The 21,253-nt window shown below is 41.7% G+C and overlaps 1 protein-coding gene across 1 annotated transcript; it reads left to right on the forward strand.

Annotated features, from left to right (window-relative positions):
• Nucleotides 1–1,728: 1,728 nt before the first annotated feature.
• LOC121747542 (probable pectinesterase/pectinesterase inhibitor 32) lies at nt 1,729–17,533 on the forward strand. The gene is made up of 3 exons (XM_042141594.1): nt 1,729–2,007; nt 2,676–3,213; nt 17,481–17,533. Exons 1-3 carry the CDS (start codon nt 2,005–2,007, stop codon nt 17,525–17,527), a joined length of 588 nt encoding a protein of 195 aa, XP_041997528.1. The 5' UTR covers nt 1,729–2,004; the 3' UTR covers nt 17,528–17,533.
• Nucleotides 17,534–21,253: the final 3,720 nt, after the last annotated feature.

Genomic DNA, 21,253 nt, shown 5'->3' on the forward strand with positions numbered 1-21,253 from the left:
TTAAGGTTTCGGAATCAATTAATTTTGGAAAAACACTAATTTTTTGTAATGTTTACGCATTGCAAATTGCATGCCATTCCTAGTCTCTTTTTTTTCTAATTACTTTCGTTTAACTGGAAATTGTGGAAAAGGAATCGAAAAAAGGTTCGTGCATGCATGTTCACCCAATTATTTACTCCCTCCGTTCTATAGTAATGGAGGCGTTTCTTTTCGGCATGGAGATTACGAAAAATTGTGTTAGGTGAGTTAAGTAAAGAGAGAATAAAGTGAAAAATGAAAAAAGGTAAACAGAGGAAGAGATAAAAAAGTAAGAGAGAGTAAAGTAGGTGTGGAAAAATGTGTTGACTTTTACTAAAAAGGAAAATTACTCTATTACTATGGAACGTACTAAAATGGCAAAATAACTCTATTACTATGGAACAGATAGATTACCGACTTAAAATAGTTAAAAAGTGGTAAAAAGTCCAAATCATTCTGCTCCTAATGTTACTTCTGCCCTATTTTGATGCAAATTTCACTATGAGCCAGAATCATATAGTATTCATATTCTTTGGTTTGCATCCAAATGCAGGGGAGTCTTTCCATTTTGCATTATTAAAAGATAGTAATATAGGGAGTGGTATTTTCTATTAAATATATTCTATCCCAAAAATTTAGTGTTGCGTGTCAAATATACTTTTATACTCTCTCTGTCCCATTAGAAATGAAACGTTTTTTTTATCTGTCCCATTAAAAATGAAACTTTTCTAAAAATGGAAACAATACTCTCTCTACTTTTTCTTCTCTCTTACTTTACTCTTTTTTCATTAACTCACAAAACAACACTACATAAAATCTTGTGCCGAAAAGCAAATGTTGCATATTTAATGGGACGGATGGAGTATAGACTAAGAAGCACTACATTTACATTTATTAGATTTATCAAGATTTTTCCATTTTAATTCATGAAACTCTGTTGAAATGCCCGTGCTAAAGTGCATTTCAAAAAGTTTAGCTTACCTTTTTTTGGTGTACCAAATCAAATTAGTTATTTCTTAATTATGGAAAACCAACCGTTACGATCAACATTGAACTATAATGATAAAATCTAAAAAACAATTACAAATCCTAATTTACAATACCTAGCAAAATTAAATATGTCCAGAGAAAGAGCAAATCGAAGAAAAACTAAAACATAGATTAACAGTGCAAATAAAAGTGGGGTATATGTTCTTACGGGATATTATTGAACACATATTTTTTGACTCACAATTATTATAATCTAGCTAATTCATGTTTGAAATTTTTCATAATTCTATTGTATTAAAAAATTTCAATATATGATCAGTGTAAAAAGCCAACAAACTCTAGTGCTTAGATGTTTGGCTTAGCTAGTTCTTTATTTCATTTTAATAAGTCCTAGCTGGTTTGGTTAATTTCCATTTAATTCTCACGAATCTTTAGTTGTTAAAATTAACTGGATTTTTGCTTAATTTATTAAAAACATTAAATTCCAGAACAATGGAAATTGTTATTCTCACAATTTTTAATAGACTACTTAGACTAGAAGGAAATAAAAGCCCTCACAATTCACAAACAAGTTCTCAAACCTGGAAAGGTTTAAAGAAAAAGAAGAGAGGCCTTCGCTGGCACCTACTCCAATTTTTCTTTTTCTATTTTAGTATAATATCAATAATATTTTATTACGTACATAAATATATATATATATCTATATATATACCTTCTGGTTTATGGAAAACTCTGTTGATGGTGATAGTGGTGTGTTTGGCTGATGGTGGGCGTGGCGATTTGAGCGAATCGGCGTGTTTAAAATTCCGGTCTCAGAATTTTCTGGGACGGTGAAGTCCACCGTTGGTGTAGTGCAGAAGGTGGTCTCCATCGTGTCCAAGTTTGCCGGAAAAGTGGGTGACTTCCGGCTTAGCAATGCCATCTCCGACTGCCTCCAACTCATGGACGTTTCCATGGACCAGTTGAGCTCTGCCCTATCTGCTTCGCTTAATACATATGGTAAGGTTGTTTTGGTTTAGTTTTATTTTTTAAATGAGAGTTGTTTAATTAGGCATACATTGTAGGGATGTAATCAAATCTAAACTCTATATATTGTACAAATTCCAAACTATGATCTGGATCGTTAAATTTTAAAAATTGATGTCAACAGGTGACAAATAAAGTCAACGAAAAATGTCAACATTGTTAACCGATTGACATAATGTTGATATTTTTTGTTGACTTTATTTATCATCTGTTGACATCGAATCTTGAAATCTAACGGTTCAGATCATAGTTTGGAGTTTGTAAGAAAAAATACATGCAGATTGCAGATCTACACTTGCATGGATGTAATGATCCATGAAATTTAAAAATCTTTGCTTATGAAAATGTTGAGCTGTGATATTTCCAAAACTCAATTTTATTGGAGAACCACAGAACCACACACGGAGGTCATTTTCAGACAATACGGACGTCATTATTAGTCTGTTTTTAGATTATGATAGTAAGCATGACCTAAACTGATCTAAAAATGACATTCGTATTTTTCAAATCCAGTTTTTATAAAATACCCAAAAAACACTAAAAATGACGGGTTCGATAGTTCGGCACTAAAAATTAGTTCGATATTTGATTATATAACCCTTCGTGTTTGCTTATAAATCTTCCCTATAAACAATATATAGGGAAGAGTAACGGGCACCAGAAATGTGATTGACGACGTGAAGACGTTACTGAGCGGAGCTTTGACGAATCATTACACTTGCATAGAAGGATTTGACGGCACAAACGGCGTCGTAAAAAGCTTGGTTTCTGGCAGCTTAGACCACGTCACCGCATTAGTCCTCAACCTTCTCTCCATGGTCAAGTCCAATTCAGGCCGCGGCGGTAGAAGATTGACGAGCAGCGATCAATTTCCACACGGGATCAAATCCCACGACCGGAAACTCCTCCAATCCGCCAGCGGCGCCACTGCGGACGCGGTGGTTGCTGCAGACGGGACCGGGAACTTCAGCAGCGTCGCGGAAGCGGTCCGGGCAGCGCCTGAGTATAGCACCAGGAAATACGTTATATACGTAAAGCGAGGTGTGTATGAGGAGTATGTGGAGATCGGGAAGAAGAAATGGAACATAATGATGATCGGCGACGGCGTTGATGCGACGGTTATTTCTGGTAATCGCAGCCTTGTTGATGGCTGGACTACTTACCGCTGTACTACATTTGGTAAGAATCTCATCATTATTTAATCATTTAATATTTATAGTATGCCGCAAGTCGCAACCCCTATTTAAATCTGTGCATTTAAGATTGGCTTTTCCAAGTTTCACAGAGTTTTTTGGGACACGTCTCGTGGCATGTCTATACTACTACTATATGATTTACGTGGTATACATATTGCATAGTTGCATTTTCACTTGTAAATAATATAGATCGTCTTCACATGGTCCCCATACATCTTTGCTCCACGCCTTGCATGTTCAAAAAGGGATATAAATCCATGTTACGTCTTATTTCATATTATCACATGATTTTCTATTAGACTCGAATTTTTAACAATGGAATGAATATATAAATTTTAACCTACTATAATCTTGTATTTTGACAAAAATCAAAATTTTAGAATATTATAGATATGTCACACACTCACGTCACTTGATGAAATAAACGAACCTTATAAGATACTTCGATCCCTCCATCAACCATTTTAAAGAGTCATTTTGACCCGGCAGAAATTTAAGAAATTATTTGACTTTGTGAAGAAAAGTAAAGGGAGAAAAGGAATGGAATGTGAGACTTATTTTTAGTACCCCATCAATCCCAAAGTAGTTGAGTCGTATTCATTTTTTATTGTCCCAGGGTAGTTGAGTCATTTCCTCTTTTTTTAGTCAAAATCTATACCTTCTCTCATACTTTACTCTGTTTTTCTCTCTCTTACTTTATTCTCCTTCTACTATATATCCTCTTTAACCTTTAACACCTCAATTTCTTTATTTTCATGTCCAAAAGAAATGCTTCGACTATCTTAGAACGAAAGGAGTATTAGTTTTATAATAGATTATGAGTGTAAAAATTTAGTGGAATGCGGGGCTCGTATAGTAAAAGTGGAATAAAATAAATGATTTTATAAATAGTGGACAAACAAAAAAGGCAAAGTGACTCTTTAAATGGTGGACATGTAGTACTTTACTACTTTTATTAAAAGTTAATTTCATGAGCATATTTACTAACAAGCCTTGATCATGGAACAAATGATGCCGCAAAGGGGCAAGGATTCATAGCCCGCGATATGACATTCGTGAACACAGCCGGCCCGGGAAAACACCAAGCGGTGGCGTATCAGTCAGATTCGACCGCTCGGTGCTATACCGCTGCAATGTCAGAGGATATCAAGACACATTATACGCTCATTTAATGCGCCAATTATACCGGGAATGCAAGATCAGCGGCACGATCGAGTTGATCTCGCTATCGCACGCCACCAATGTAATTTATAAACTCCTAATTTTGCACTACTTTAACAGTAAAGCGGCAAGTTCGGGGTCCGTCCCACAGAGAAGCTAGTGTATCAAGTGTGTGAGTAGTGAACAGGGGGTTGGCTGCTGCAACGCTTTAACTTGGGAGTTTTTAACTACTGATTTTTACTCCAGACAGAATTTAAGTCACTAACTTGATCAAGGAAATTTTAACTACTAGGTCAAGTGAATTTCAGACTGGAATGAAAATTAACTACGTGAAACAGTAAACACCATGATGAAAACAAAAAACAGCTTTGATTAAAACTAAAACTCAGAACAATACAACGTGAAATTTAAATTAAGCTAACACTTCAGAAATACGAAAGCAAGTAAAACAGGGGAGATCCTCGGTGGAAAACTTAAGAATACGCCGACAGATATCAAGTATTCTGCAGCGCTCCTTCGATCGCCCTTTCTAACTAAGCGTTACTTTATCTAAGCTATCAAGAGAACTGAACTAGACTAGAGAGCTAAACTAAACTAAACTAAAGACGGAAAGTAAAGGATCAGATCTTTTTGTGTTATGGCACATCCTCTATTTATAGGCTCGGCACGACCTCCAGCTGGATAACGATCTTGGCAGGGAATATTCGCTCATGTTGAGAGTGAGCGACTCATTGATTGCTACGTGGTTTCCTTCTAGAATGACGACGCTTTTCTGTAACAGATTCGTGACTCAGCGTCATCCTTGCGTCTCATATATCAGCACGTGTCCCATTCTAGAACGTTGTCCTTGATAACAGAATGCTGCGCACCATCCATCTCATAGCCTCATGCATCCTTCTTCTGGAAGCATGTGGTCCCCTCCTTGCCTGCTTGGTTACTCCCCTTGATCAACTCCTCCGATTTCTGGCCTCTTTTCGCCTATTGTACTTGCTTGATCAGTTTGGCTTTGTTGCCTTGGTCAAGCGGCATTCCTGCATATTTAACACATGCTTTGCGCGATAAACCGATCAAGTAGCGTACATTTTACTCCTAAACCGATGCATGAAATGAGCCTTATCAAACTGCTCACACTTAAAACATACTTGTCCCCAAGTATAAAGAAAAAGAAAAGAAAAAGATAAGGCAAATTTCAGGCATGGTTTACTTATTTCAAGAAATTAAAAGAAAATGAAAAAGAAAGCAAGACTCGAAATAAAAACTCATATTCACATAGATGCATTAGATCGAATAAATTTCCAACAATCATACCCGAGGTCGAGGTCAATCCATTTTCCAGCCGCTTATGTTTCTTCCTTTTTGCTTTTACTTGATCAAGGTGTCAGTTCGTCAAGATTGCTCAATTTAAAAACCACTGTTGGATTCACTCAGTCACTCATTTCTCACCAGAGATGTTAGGACTGTTCACTCGGTATTGCCACAAATTTAATACCTCGAATCGGATTGAACAAGATAGTTCCTTAAGGTCTTTGTTTCGGGTGTAATGGGGCTTAAGGGTAGTGGTGTATCAAGGTAGGGTCCTAGGGGTTCTAAGTTTAAAAAATGTAAACTGTAAAAAAAAAAAAACACATGAGTCAAGAGACCAAAGATTTGTACTATTTATTTCGCCACTAGATATCTTACTTGGTCAAGTGGCGACTTCTAGCCTTGAACTTTTGGCTTATTTTTTCTAACTTCCGACTTATCGGGTCAGGTTACAATTCCTACCCTCTTTTTCTCAAACTTTTCTCGATAACAACAAATTTTTTTTGACTTGATATCTGACTTGATCAACCTGATTGACTAACTTGCTCAACCCGGCTTCCCTTTTATTTTTACTTTCTGTCGTACTACCCCTTTCTTTGAAATGACTCATCTCTCTGACCCCTTTTCCTCACGTATTTATAAAAAGTATATGGATGTGGGTCTCGGTTATCAAAGAAAGGGTAAAAGTGTATGGGCTCAACTTGGTTAAGCAAGGGGTGCCTTTTTTTGACGAGGCGGGTTCGTGGAGCGAAAGAAGAAAAGGCTCAAAGGGTTAAGTCCTAATGCCTTTAGTCCTTACTACTTGTGCAATTTTCATCTAAATATTAAAATTCAGCCTCTCGTAAAAATATTTTTCTTTTGTAAAAGTAGTAGAAAGTGTTCTACTTTGGCTTATAACTCACATATAGAGGGGCTTCACAGTAAGTTTAAAAATTGAGCATTTCCATCATACTTACGTCGTTCAAACTGATCAAGTTTTTTGCAATCAAGTTTCTACATGTAAACATACTGATTTCTTTTTCTAACTCTTCCCAAAGTAATCAAATCTTCCACTTATCTGATTTCATGCATATTGCCTATTTATTACTAACTGATATTTTGTGTTTTCAAAATTCTGACATGTATGACTTTTATTTTGTGGAACTAACCCTCCCCCTCCCACTACATATGAACTCGTCCTCGAGGGACTGGATGCAGTGGAAAAAGGGTTAGGTACAGGCAACGGCACAACAGAAACCAAGGAAAACTTCTCACACATAGACCAGACACTGGGCTAAATGTGAGACAGTGCCAATAATCAAACATGCCTATCAAAACAGAAAAAACAACAAACAAAACACATAGGCAAAATATAGCAAAACGAGCATGCATAACTTCTCACACTTAGACCCAACACAGGTCTAAGTGTGAGGTGGAGCAGAAAATCAGTTATACATACCAAAAACAAATAAAATTGTTTTGAAACTTAAAATGAGTAGAGATCGGGGGGGTTGTACTTAAAGCTTCCTTGGAGATTGACCGGGAGATGCTGAGGGTGGCTGGGAGGATGATGGGCGCCGAGACGGAGGAGAGCTTGTAGAGGGAGGTGGCGGTTGGCTGGCAAGGGTCTGGTCGTGGGTGGTGCCCAACAACCTGGCCAGCAGGACCAGTTGAGTATTTGAACTCTCCACCAGTTGCATCAACGTCTGCTCCATTCGGAGCTTCCATGCGTTATCAGCACTTGCAGCCTCCTCTCGCTCCATCGTCGGAGTGGTCGCCTGATGTGTATCCTCCTTTTCTTCTTCGGTAAGGGTTGCTGAGGTCTCCTCCGGCCTCGTTCTCCTTCTGGGTTAGCTCCTCTGTTGCTCCCACCGACCGGCTGCATAAAATTGAAAACCCCCTCCTTGCGTCTTCTCCAGTACCTGAGTTCTAACAAAGAAATCATGGTCAAACATTTCAGGACTGGGGCCAAGGATGGGACGTCCGGCACACTCCATAATCCAGTTTCTCCTCAAATAGGCTCCGAGGAGATGGCAGACATTAAGATGGCGGGCAACGCGGGTAGAAATTTGATTTATGGAGTAGGCTAACCAGAATCCCAGATGGACCTTCCTATGCTCTCTCATACTCCACATAAAGTAGAGTTCGGACACGGTAATGATTGATAGTGTATTGGCTTGTCTGAGGAGATTACAGGCTAGGTAGATCTGGGCTAGGCGGAGGGCAGGATCAGCAATGTGATGACCTCTGGATTCAGAAGCTGTAAAGGTAGGGGCACGCCCATTGCATATGGCCTTCCAGACGACCTGCTGATTGAACTCGGGTTTTCGCTGAGGGAAACCGATATCACACCCAACCCAAACTCCATTAGCCACCTGGCTTTCTGTGTAGAGGCCCATCCGGATGGGAAATTCATTGAGGCTCATCAGTTGGTCCTGGCCAAAGACCCTAAAGGAAACACTTCTGTCGTTCAGGTATGTGCTTCCGGTGAATCGGAAGGATGTGAAAAACTCTTTAGCCAGGTCCTCCGGCACGGGGGTCTCATCGACTTCTAGTAACCATTCAAATCCGATGCCGGCAATGTAGGCGGCAAACCTCTCTTTCATCTCAATCTTCTCCAGGGACGGCTGGTGTAGTATCTTCCCCGCTTTCAACCTCTTCTGAGAGGTTACCCTTTGGTGAACCTCCTCCTGCCATTTGGGATCGTCAAATTCCAACATCTGTTTGAGCATAGTTGGGGTTAAGGCCACATGCTGAGGGGAGTAGATGGGGGATGGAGATGTTACAGGCCTTCCTTGCTGCCTCCTGGATGTTTGGGTCCAGCGTAACTCCTGTTCCTCCGTGTCACTGCCCTCATCTCTCTCTCTCTCAGCAGTGGGGAGGCGGGACGGCTTCTCTTTAGAGGAGGAAGAGCACTTCCCTTCCCCTTCCTCTTTCTATCTCTCCTCTGACGGCTGTCCTCCTCAGCCCCCCTCTCCTCAACAGCCTCTGGCTCCTCCGGCCCCTCTTCATCAACCAGCCGCCATACTGTGCGGGGTTTCTGCACCACTGTTTCCTCCTTCCTTCGGGTTTTTAGGGTTCCAACCTCCTCCAGGAGCTGGTCCGTTATACGGCACGTCTGCCGGCGTGGTGGCTCCTTCTCCTTCTCAGCTTCCCTATAGTCGAACAATGGACGTAAGTCCTCTACTTCCTCGTCGTTGATTTCACCGCCCCCAGTCAAATGCGGCTCATGGATCGAAGTGGAGGTGCCACCGTTTGCTGGTGACGGAATAGCAAACGGCTGCCCATAATCCTTCCCCCATCTTTCTTCGTCAGAGGTGTCCTCGCTAGTGTGCATCGGCTGGATGGGGGACGGAGGTGAAGGTTGGACGGTAGATGGTGAAGGTGATATAGGAGAGCTAGGAAGGATTTTTGTTTTAGAAGACGAAGCAGGCTCTTTAGACCGGGAAATCCCGAGTCTAACTTTGAGTGCGGCGTAAGCGGCCGCATTCTCCATCTCAGAGGGTATACTCCAGAGGATTTTATCAAGGCGCCTAGTGTCTCTTCGTCCACCGCGGGAGGTGGAATGGCGGTGCTGGTTTGTGGTGGAGGTTGAAAGGATAGGCTAGGGTTTTCGACTTGGGTCTGGAACGAGGTTTTCTGGTCGCCACTCTCGGCGCCGGCATCTGAGGACGAGGATGAAGTTGGAATTTGTTCGATCAACATTCTTACAGGTAGTGGAGAAGATGATGATTTTTGGGCAAAGGGTTCGGAACTTGGAGCAATATGGGAGAGTAAATGGAATGCACTGTGGTTGCCTTGGGTGAGAGTGAAATACGGTCCTGAATCCTGCCTATTATACTGATATTATGACTGTTGGGATCTCTGCGACTGTTCAAATTTCTGCGACTCTTTACGTACAAGCGCACCTTTTCAGAGTGCCAGCTGGCTTAGCTTCTCTGATACGCTTCTTCTTTCTCTCTAGGACGTTCTGTCCAATGCGGCTGTTGGCGCTTGCTGACACCCTTTTAGCCTTTCTTCACCTGCCTTGATCAACGAAAGTATTGTACCACTAATTAAATTCGAATTGTACTGATCAAGTGGACAATTAATTCCAGATGAAAACTCAAATATTTCCACTTGATCAGCTTCCATCCTTACTTCCGACTTTTAATTTCTAAGAAAAAACTAACAAAGAAGAACTATTTACACTAACTACAAAGGATTTGATCAAGTTCCCCTAGGATGTCACTTGATCAGTTTAATAGATCAATAATTTGTCGCTTTGATCAAGCAGACTACCCATGAGTACCCGATCACTCCTTTTACCTGCTCACTGGATAAGATTACGCAGGATCAGTGGAATTTCTTCCACTGTGCCCGCCTCGGCCTTGTCCATGTAGGGCTCAACCCGATGACTCTTGACCACGAAGGAGAACGAATTGGGGGGGTTTCCCGGGAGTATGTTTGCCTCATGTGTGTGCATTGTCATGATGGTACGAGGGTCTGCCCATTTTGAATTCCGCTTCCTGGGTATCAGTTTGAGTTGAGACTGGAAGAGTAGCTCTTTCTGTCCCACTATGAGCTCTTCCTTTCTCAAAGTGGGGTTGAGTCTGCGTTGTCGATCAAGGTGGGGTGTCACTCATTTTTTTAATATGGCGGAATGCATGCACGGATCTGGGTCAATCTCTATCAAGTCTACTGTTTTCCACTTGACCACCTCTTGACCCAGCCTTAGTTCTTCCATCAATTGTCCTTCCTGTCCTTGCAGATTTGGTTTGACTGGCTTCTGATGCGTCTGGTTGGAAAGGTTCTTTAATGTAACTGGCGATGCAAGTAAAGGCGATAGTTGCCTTGTAGGCGAGGGACTCTCCTGCAGCATTTCTCTCAATGTGGTGGCTTGGTCAGGTGGTTTTTCGATCCTTGCCGGCAGAGTGATCTCTTTTAGCCCTTTCGATGGCTTGATCATCCATTTCCCCAGTCATCGTTGCATCGAACCATTCAGCTGTTTCCTTCTTAAGCTGTTCGTCTTCAATAGAGTCAATGGTCGGTTTTTTGAAGAGTTTCTTTCCTAGATACTTTTGCTCCCAAGGTCTGATAGTATGCTCTCACTGTCCTGTGGCTTTCTCACAGCTTTATCAATGTCGAATGCAAGTTTTTCTCCATTAAAACCCAACTTCATCGTCCCATGGTGGACGTCGATGACTGTGCTGGCTGTAGATAGGAATGGCCTTCCCAAAAGGACTCCGGTAGACTCCTCCGCTCCTGGCTCTATCATCTTCATGACGAAGAAGTCGGCGGGGTACTTGAATTTGTTGACCTTGATGATTTCATCTTCCAAAATTCCCTCAGGGTGAATGCAAGACCCGTCTGCTAGCTGTATCATCATACCGGTTTTGACGAGCTTAGTCGTATATAGAATACGTCATAATATTGATGGAAGCCCCTAGGTCGCACATTGCGTGCTCCATTTGAACGTCTCTGATGGAAATTAGGAGTGTGAACACTCTTAGGTCAGTCTTCTTTGGTGGAAGATCACTAGGTTGGATCACCACGGCTACATTTTCTGCTTCGACCATCCTTCCTTTCTCAGTGACTTGTTCAAGGGCACTGGACTCTTCTTCCTTCGTAACTTGATCAAAGGCGCTGGACTCAGGGCCTTCTTCATGATTGGGTCCTTCTGTGGGTGCCGGAGAACTCGCAGATGGGCTTTGATAAACTTTTTCTGATTTAAGAGATACTGCATTGACATTCTCTCTCTCAGGTGGTGGCTGCACTATAGCCGAAATTTTTCCTTCATTTCCCCTCAGCTTGCCCAGTGACATGGCGACCTGAGATAACTGCTTTGTAAGCATTTCTAGTGCATCCCTCTGTTCTCTCTGGGCTTCTTGTATTTCTCGCATTGCATCATGGGACTGATGTGGGATCATCATATCTGCTAGACCTTCATCTTGTTGTTTGTTATACCTCTGATTAAAACAACCTCCTCCATGGCCTTGCTGATAGTAGCCGGAAGGTCCATACTGTTCTGGCTGGTTCTGGGAAAAATAATTTTATTGGTTCCCTTGGAAATACTGGTTTCCTCTTTGGTACGGTGGGACATAATTTACCACTTGATTATTTGGCTGTCTTCCCTGGCTGCTTGACTGAGGACCTTGGTGTTGGTGCCCCCAATTTCTGTCCTGTTGTTGGCTTGACCAGTTGGGCTGTCATCCACTGGACCAGTTTCCTTGGGTTCCATTTGACCAACCTGCCTGACTTCCCTGCATTCTGTTCACTCCAGTGTTTGGTCTATCCTGGATCCGAGCAGGCCAATTGGGCTGCCCTTCAGAAGGTTGCATCTGCTGTGTCGAGGGTTGTGGTGGCTGGCTTTGATTCTGGTCAGTCCATCGAAAGTTTGGGTGATCTCTCCATGGGGCGTCTATTTGCTTTCCCTGGATCCAGTTGTCATTTGCGTTCCAGTGGCCAACGACATTTACTTGGGGCAGCGGCTCTACCTCAGGGGGGAATTCGAAATAGTAGTAGTGATGCTCTTCTGGCGGAGGCGGTGGCGGCGCATACTGCGTCTCTTTCGGTGCAGCTGGTGGAGGCGGTCTGGCTTTCTCCACTGCCTATAGCAGCTTCTTCTCCATCTGCTTAAATCGAGCCTCCAGCTTTTTGTCATTGCGTGCCTTGGCTGCGTGCACCGTACCCCTTCTGTACTGGCCAGGAGACGTCTCATACGAGCGTTTGGCCTCGATAAGCCTTTCTAGGATGTTTTTGGCTTGGCTGAAAGGGGTCTTTGAGAAATCCCGTTGGGCTGCGAGGTTTAGATCATTCTTGCTATCGACTGTCAGTCTACCATAGAAGATCGAATAAATCTCCCCCTCCATCAGCTTGTGGTTGGGGTATGCTTGAAGCAGCCCTTGAAATCTATCCCAACAATGGCCGAGGGGCTCATCGTACTCCTGTCTGGCTTCTATAATCTCCCGCTTGAGGGCACTCATTTTTTACGTTGGAAAGAAGCGATCAAGGAATATCATTCGGAACTCGGCCCATGTTTTGATGGACCCTTCTGGTAGTCTCGACAGCCATACTCGAGCATCACCCTTTAAGACGAAGGGGATGGCCTTCAGCCTATAGTCCTCAGACGTAGATCCAGCCAGTACAGGCTGGATATCACAGTATCGGCAAAACTCTTCCAGGAAGGCGTACAGACATTCTTTTGAAAGGCCGTAAAAATGGGACAAAACGGCCAGTACTCCTGACTTGATCACGATAGTCCGCATCCCAAGAGTGATGGCGATGAGGTGTGTGGGCTCCTTCTCGTCATGAGCGTGTAGAGAGCCAATTCCTGAGTCGTCGGCAACGAGGACCATCTCTGCTTCTGCTTGTTCAAGTGGTGGTGGTTTAGGTTGCGCGTTCTGCTCTCCTTCTTCTTCGCTGGTCAGTTGATCAGCGGCTACTGCTGCTGCTAGCGCGACTCTGTAACGAGTGGTAACTACACCGGCTTCCTGGACTCTCCAACACGCGTTAGTTTCTTTGTATAAAAAGGGATGACTCCGGTGTCCACCGCGTTGGTACCTTCTCATCAACAGAAGAAAAAACAAATGAGAAAAGAAGGAAACAAAAATATATACACCTATGTGCTACACACAAACATAAAATAACACCATGCTTCCCCGGCAACGGCGCCATTTAGGCGGGCCTAACGATCGCGACTTTTTAACTTGGATTCAAGTTATATGGAAGAGATAACTGAACCGGATGGATCAGTTAGCAAATGTCGTTGCCACTTGATCAAGTTGATCTCGCTATCGTACGCCACCAATGTAATTTATAACTCCCAATTTTGCACTACTTTAACAGTAAAGCGGCAAGTTCGGGGTCGAGCCCACAGAGAAGCTAGTGTATTAAGTGTGTGAGTAGTGAACATGGGGTAGGCTGCTGCCACGCTTTAACTTGGGAGTTTTTAACTACTGATTTTTACTCTAGACAGAATTTAAGTCACTAACTTAATCAAGGAAATTTTAATTACTGGGTCAAGTGAATTTCAGACTGGAATGAAAATTAACTATGTGAAACAGTAAACACCATGATGAAAACGAAAAACAGCTTTGATTAAAACTAAAACTCAGATCAGTACAACGTGAAATTTAAACTAAGCTAACACTTCGGAAAAATGAAAGCAAGTAAAACCGGGGAGATCCTCGGCGGGAAACTTAAGAATACGCCGACAGATATCAAGTATTCTGCAGCGCTCCTTCGATCGCCCTTTCTAACTAAGCGTTACGTTATCTAAGCTATCTAGAGAACTGAACTAGACTAGAGAGCTAAACTAAACTAAACTAAAGACGGAAAATAAAGGATCAGATCTTTTTGTGTGATGGCGCATCTTCTATTTATAGGCTCGGCACGACCTCCAGCTGGATAACGATCTTGGCAGGGAATATTCGCTCATGTTGAGAGTGAGCGACTCATTGATTGCTGCATGCTTTCCTTCTAGATTGACGACGCTTTTCTGTAACAGATTCGTGACTCAGCTCCGTCCTTGCATCTCATATATCAGAACGTGTCCTCTTCTAGAACATTGTCCTTGATAACAGAATGCTGCGCACCATCCAGCTCATAGCCTCATGTGTCCTTCTTCTGGAAGCCTGTGGTCCCCTCCTTGCCTGCTTGGTTACTCCCCTTGATCAACTCCCCCGATTTCTGACCTCTTTTCGCCTGTTGTACTTGCTTGATCAGTTTGGCTTTGTTGCCTTGGTCAAACGACATTCCTGCACATTTAACACTTGCTTTGCGCGATAAACCGATCAAGTAGCGTACATTTTACCCCTAAACCGATGCATGAAATGAGCCTTATCAAAGATGAAGAGTGATTACCTGTTGGAAATGAAATTTTCTTTGCTTTTCCTAGCAAGCAGTCCTCACATCTCTCCATCTTCTCTTCACTGCTAACTCCAATCAGCTTCTTCTGGATCAAGGCCCTTAGAGTGCCTTCAGCTGGATGTCCCAGCTTGAGATGCCACTGCCTTATATCTGATCTTGTAGTGACATTAGTTTCACCAATGATTGCGGTTGCCTGTAAATAATACAAGCTTCCACCTCTCTGAGCCACCATCTTGACCAGCTGCCCCTTGCAAACATTCATTACTCCATTCTCAGAGATAAATGAATAACCCTTTCTTTCAAGAGTACCAAGAGACACAAGATTTCTCTTTACTTCTGGGATATATCTCACTTCAGAGAGAATCTTAACTGATCCATCATTCAGCCTCAGTTTTATACTCTCAATGCCTCTGATAATGCAAGAATTATTATTGCCCAGCAGAACTAATCCATGACATTGCACCAGATCATGAAACCAGTCAAGGTGCGGGCAGATATGGAAGGAACACCCGGAGTCCATGATCCATGAACCTCTTTCAATTATGTCCATCACATTCATGACTTCAGCAACATCTTCTCCATCACTGTTGATCACATTTGTGTGAGACTTGTTTTCTGAGGCTAGCTTCTTTTTCCAGCCAAAACAATCCTTCTTCAAATGCCCTGGTTTCTTGCACCAGTGGCAAGATCTAGTTTTTTTCATCCCAGAGCTATCATGCTTGGTCTCCACAGCCCTCTTCTTGAATTTCTTTTTGTTCCACTTCTTGATGTTGAGTGACTCAGGTTGAGACTCAGAATTTCTTAATCTGCCTCTCTGCAATTCTTTAGCCATGAGTGCGGAATACACCTCATTATAGGTGATAGCTTTGTCTCTTCCATAGAGAATAGCTTCTCTCAACTGATCATAGGAGCTAGGCAAGGCATTGAGAACCAAGATAGTATTATCCTCATCATTGATCTTGACATCAACAGCTTCAAGATCATCAACACTTTTACAGAAATCCTCCAACTGCTCCACAATCGACCTATCCTCTGAAAACCTATATGAATAGAGTTTTCTTTTCATAGACAAGCGGTTAGCCAAAGACTTGGCCAAGTAAACATCATCAAGCCTCTTCAAAATGCCAGATTCAGTGGTCTCACCTTGAACTTCGTGCAGCACTTTGTCTCCCATACATAAAATGACTGCACTATGAGCTTTCAACTGCATCTCATCGAATTTTGCTTGAGCTTTCTCATCTAGTGCAGGAGCCTTTCCTTTCCCATCTGATTCAGTCAAAGTCAGAACTGTAGCCTGGCCTTGCTGCACCATAACCGCCCTCATCTTCATTTTCCATAAGCCATAATCGTTCTTTCCTGAAAACTTCTCTGCCTCGAGCCTTGCTGCCATTGTTGCAGTTACTTTGATCGATCAATTGCCTTTCCCACAGACGGCGCCAATTGTTGTAGAACTGAGCGAAATGATCGAACAAGAACAAGCTACCTTTGAGGGAAGAAGATGGAAGAAGATTTGAGAGAATTGTATGAGAATCCTTTTATTGAACTCAAGAAGTAACTACAAGCATATCTCTACAAAGATCTCTCTAATCTAGTTATACACATCAAGAATCAAGTGAGTGAACAAGAGCTTCACTACTTAATCGGTTACAACCGCTATGAACTAAACATCAAACGGCTAGTAGATGTTGATTTAGCTCGTAATTGATAACTGTCTTTAACGGCTACTTTCCTTCCTCCTTGATCAATCGCCTTCCTTACTCCTTGATCAAGATGTCCCTTCTTTCTCCTTTTCTCCTTGATCAAGCTATCTCTCTTTGTTCCTTGATCAAGCTGCAGCTCCACCGTAGCTTATGCCTTGATCAGCTAATAATGCCAACAACAACATTTCAGCCTGGCCGAGGTTACGATTCCAACGTACCTCGGAAGGCCGTGGAAATCGTATTCTCGGACAGTGGTGATGCAGTCATACATCGGTGGCAGCATTATGCCCGAAGGGTGGTTGGAGTGGAACGGAGATTTCGCGCTAGATACTCTGTTTTATGCAGAGTATATGATTTACGGGCCGGGGGGAATAAGGGCCCGTGTTAAGTGGCCCGGTTATCGGGTTTTGAACTGTACGGATGAGGCGAAGTGATACACAGTGGCGGAGTTTATTGTGGGGAATACATGGCTGCCTACGACGGGGGTTAAGTATATTGCTGGATTGACGAATTGAATGTTTTAAAAAAAATTATCATTTTTTTGTGATTAATTCACTCTCCATTAATTGATTTGGGTCTTCTCTTTTGTTATAGTAATAATATGTGTTATCGTTTTGTGTCATAGTATTATTGAAGCATTGATTAATATGTTATGTATATGTCACAACATGTTATAATGGTTGGATTGAAGAGAATATATGCCGCCTTTGCAGGAAATTATTAAGGCTGCAGTTAGAGAGCCTATTCGAGTAAAGGGAAGAAATCAATTTATATTAAAATTAAAGATAATTGAATCATAAATATATTATTTACTTTCATTATTATACAGTTTATCTTTATATATAGAGTTGGATGTATTAGATGTATTAGCTCCTTAACACCAATCAAAACTACGAATATTGAAGTACTCTTTAATACTATTAATGCAATTCCAAAAGAATATTCATTAACCCTCTTTCACTGTTTGGTGAAAGAATATTAACCCTCTTTCGATTAGTTTTTTACTTTTCACTGTTTGGTGCAGTATATATTAAGGACAAACAACTTTTACTGACGTAATTTTATTTTCTTAAATAATTTTAAAAAGCTATGATATGTATATATATTTTCACGCGCTTTTACTTGTATACTAAATTGGATTATTTGAAGTGGGCCATATATCATTTATTTCAGCTTCTATGTTCATTTTTAGCCTCATATTTATTTTGTCTTGTTTTGTTATAAATGTAGTAATTATTTTCTTCTTTTCTTTCATTAGCTAAAAGCATTCCGGCCGCGCATTCCGTGCATTTCACTGTAATTTAAATATCTGAACCGGTCAATCAACTTGATTCATAATTGAGGTATGTATTGGTTTAAAGTTTCAAACATTTGAACTACTCTATCTTTTTTTTTTCTGGATAAAAAATGAAATAATAACATGCAATTATATAATTTTCTATATGCACCGTTATTGAAATGTAACATAACATGATAAAACTAAAATTCTACAATTTCATCAACTCAAATTTGTGAGTATTTTTAGATAGTATGTTTTATATAAGGATGCTTTGTGTGTGTGATAAAGTTTTTTCATATATACTAGTCATTTAAATCAATTACTCTTGGAAAATAAAATGCAGAAAATAAAATACAAATAGAAAATAAAAGAACAATGAAACTGAATACTACATTGTGAATGTTTTTGTTGTGTTTACAATGAACAAGTCCGCCACCCTTATGTAGGGTCAGCTTGTGGTCTAGTTATGGAATACAATCAATGCCCTTAATCTACTCCCAATTATTGTTTAATGTGATTTTGTCTAATTGCCTATCAATCATGTCTCTAACTGATTCTTGATTGCTAATTTAGTCTTGATAGCCTCCAATCATGTTGATATTGATTTTATTTGACACTCCTCCTCAAGTTGAGTATCGAGATTTTCGATACTTAACTTGCATGATCTTTAGTTTGATTAATAGTTTATACTCGTATTTAGGAGTCCTTCAATTGTTCATTGATAGTTTAGGCTCGTATCATAGAGCTTCTTCAAATCATCATTGATAGTTTAGACTCGTATCAAGGAGTTCTTCAATTTTGGTTGATAGGAGCCAATTCCGACAGTCTTTAACTCATGTCTTAGGAGCCAATTCCGACAGTCTTTGCTCTTGTCTTAGGAGCCAATTTGAGCTCAAACCATGACCCAATTTCGTTTCTTTTTGCTCGTGTCTTAGGAACCAATTCCGACAGTTTTTACTCTTGTCTTAGGAGCCAATTCCGACAGTTTTTGCTCGTCTTAGGAGCCAATTTGACAGTTTTTACTCGTGTCGAGGAGCCAACTTTAGACCATTCTCTGCCCATTCCAGCTCAAACCATGAGCCAATTTCATTTCTTTTTTTTTCTTCATTGATGGTGCTTCGTTCAGCTTTCCTCCTTTCAACAGTGGCTGAGCGACACCGCTTCATCAGAGACCACCAACAAACCTTTTCATTTTAGTATCTCCACCTCGGAGACTCTCAGTAGTCCAGCAGGATTTCTTCCTCTCCCATCAATTCTCTTTCTCCTTTCTTTTCTCAAAAAATCATCTGCCAATCGTAGGCCGGTTTTCGTCGGATGTTGCTGCTGTCAGCACTTGATCAAGTTGATCTGCTCACTTGATCAACTTGAAAAACTGAACTTGCCTCCTGCAGCACACTTGCTGGACATGAGCACTTGATCAACTCTTCGCTAGCAACCTTTGTGGCCTTACTATTACCTGCACCGTCAGTTTTGCTTCCACCGTGATGTCTTTTTCACGGCCTCTCCTCCTTCCCGGTGACTGCCTCCTGCAGCACATTTGCTGGACATGAGCACTTGATCAACTCTTCGTCAGCAACCTTTGTGGCCTTGCTATTACCTGTACCGTCAGTTTTGCTTCCACCGTGATGTCTTTTTCGCGGCCTCTCCTCCTTCCCGGTAACAGCCTCTACCCCTGTGACGGATTCTACTTTAGAAGCCGTCAACGAGCTGTCTCCGGAACCTTTGGGCTTTGTTCCAACTTCATCCGCCTCATTCTCTTCTGCCGCCCTCGACCTCGATCTGGGGTGGTCTCGTTCGGTCGGATACTTCCTCTCCCCCTCGGCCGGACAGACCCCTCGTTCATTGTCCGAGGTCCGTCGCACCTCACCGGTCCTGTTCGCCGTTCGCTGCTGTCTTGCCTTCTTCGGCAGAGACCTCTTTACCCGTCTCCAAACCGCTGGTCTGCTTCTCCTCTGTTTGTCCGGTCAGAGACTTCATCTCCCCCTCGGCCGGACAGACCGAGAACTCCTCTCTTCCGGTCGCCCACCAGCTCCACTTTCTCGCAAAATGCCCATTTGATTTCTCTCATACCTTTCAACAAACAACTTACGCGCAGGAGTTTCTTTCTGAAAACCTCACCCAGATGCTTGAAAGAGCAGGTTTGTGTCAGGTGTCGTGTCGAGCACAGGATGTATCCTACTGATCAGGATGGAACCCCAGCTATGCCTGAACCTGGTATCAATAATTCCTCAACCCACTTTTACTGACTAGTATAGTGGACGTAAGGGTCGAATCCTACAGAGATGAATGCGCTTTGGGAATTGTGGTGATATTCTGGAGAGGTTTGGTTAGCTACCACGCTTTGGGTTGAGACTTATCTAGGCTGGAATTTAAGATGGTACTCTACTGACTAGGAGGTGTGAAAAATGTTTGACAGACATTTGTGTACGTGAGAGTGGGGAACATGATGTTTAGGAATATGTGGAAGGTACGAGTTTACTATAAAAGGCTAAACGGAATATCAGAGGGAAAAGGTAGTTAGGTGACTAGGCCTACAGATCTGAAAAGTAACAGCTGAAAAGTAAAGGACAAAAGTAAAAAGTGGTTAAAAGCAAAAGTGGTCCCAAAGTTGGATGGAGATGTTATCTTCTTCAACATGAATCAAATCAGATCAGCGAATCTAGAATTATTACCATAGAAACACAGATTAACAACTTCATGAACACAGATCTACAATTAAAACCTCAAATCAAAAGATCAAATAGCGAAACTGCAACTAAACTTACTTGGTGACATGCAAGGTGGCAGAAATCACGTAAACTAGGCTTTCACACTTAACCATTTCAGATCTTAAATCTAATAGCTATCTAGACTTGCAAACTCAGAGAGATTAACTACAGAAATGAAAACATGCGATTCAACACTGGAAATTACCGTAACGATTAGATCTAAGCTATCTAGGCAGAAAAGAACGAAATCAAACAAGAACCGATGCACAAAACAACTTCATATCATAGAAACGTTGGATCACAACTAAGACTTCAAAGTAAGCAAGTATTGAAAGTGCAACAAACCAACTTAAGAAAACAAAGTGCGATTAACTAAGAAAGCAATAAAGATTGTTTTGCCACTCCGGGCGATGAAACTGTTAACACTACGAAGCGTGCTGACTGGAACGAGAGAATGGAACTCCGGCGAACTGATGATCTTCAAGTGACCATGGCTGTGGCGAGGAACGAGAATATGAAAGATAATGCTGAAGGATTGATCTACCGAAGAGAGATTGCTAACTAAGTGTAGGAGTTGATGAACTAATTGATGATGATTCTCTCTCCAAGTGGCTTCCTTTTATAGGGAGGCCTCCCTTGATTTTTAGGGTAGACTTCAAACATGAAATGACTCTTTTTCCCCTTGCTTGCGGCTAATCTTCCCAGCTATCCTTCTTCTCCATCTCGAGCCTTTTTAGCATGTATACTGGTCAGGATAGCAACATCCTGACGCCCTTTTCACCTGAATTCTCCTAACATTTCCATACTGGCTAGAACACTTCCCTGCACACTTTAGCAACTATTTTGCAGATATATTCCACTTATGCGCATTATACTGACCAGTAACCAAGGCCTAGAATATGACTTATCAAACTGCTCTCACTTACCACATGCTTGTCCTCAAGCGTGAAGAACAAACGAAAGAAGTAAGTTGAATTCTAGCTTGGTTACTCCCCTGACCGACTCTATCCTACCTAGACCCTAAACTATGGCGCAAAGAAAAAC

Source organism: Salvia splendens, chromosome 9 (genome assembly GCF_004379255.2).
Source record: "Salvia splendens isolate huo1 chromosome 9, SspV2, whole genome shotgun sequence".
Classification (NCBI taxonomy): Eukaryota; Viridiplantae; Streptophyta; class Magnoliopsida; order Lamiales; family Lamiaceae; genus Salvia; species Salvia splendens.

Coding starts and splice junctions, on each gene's coding strand:
- LOC121747542 (XM_042141594.1), top strand. Junction 3,214..17,480: donor TTACCGCTGTACTACATTTG/GTAAGAATCTCA, acceptor TTCTTTCATTAG/CTAAAAGCATTCCGGCCGCG.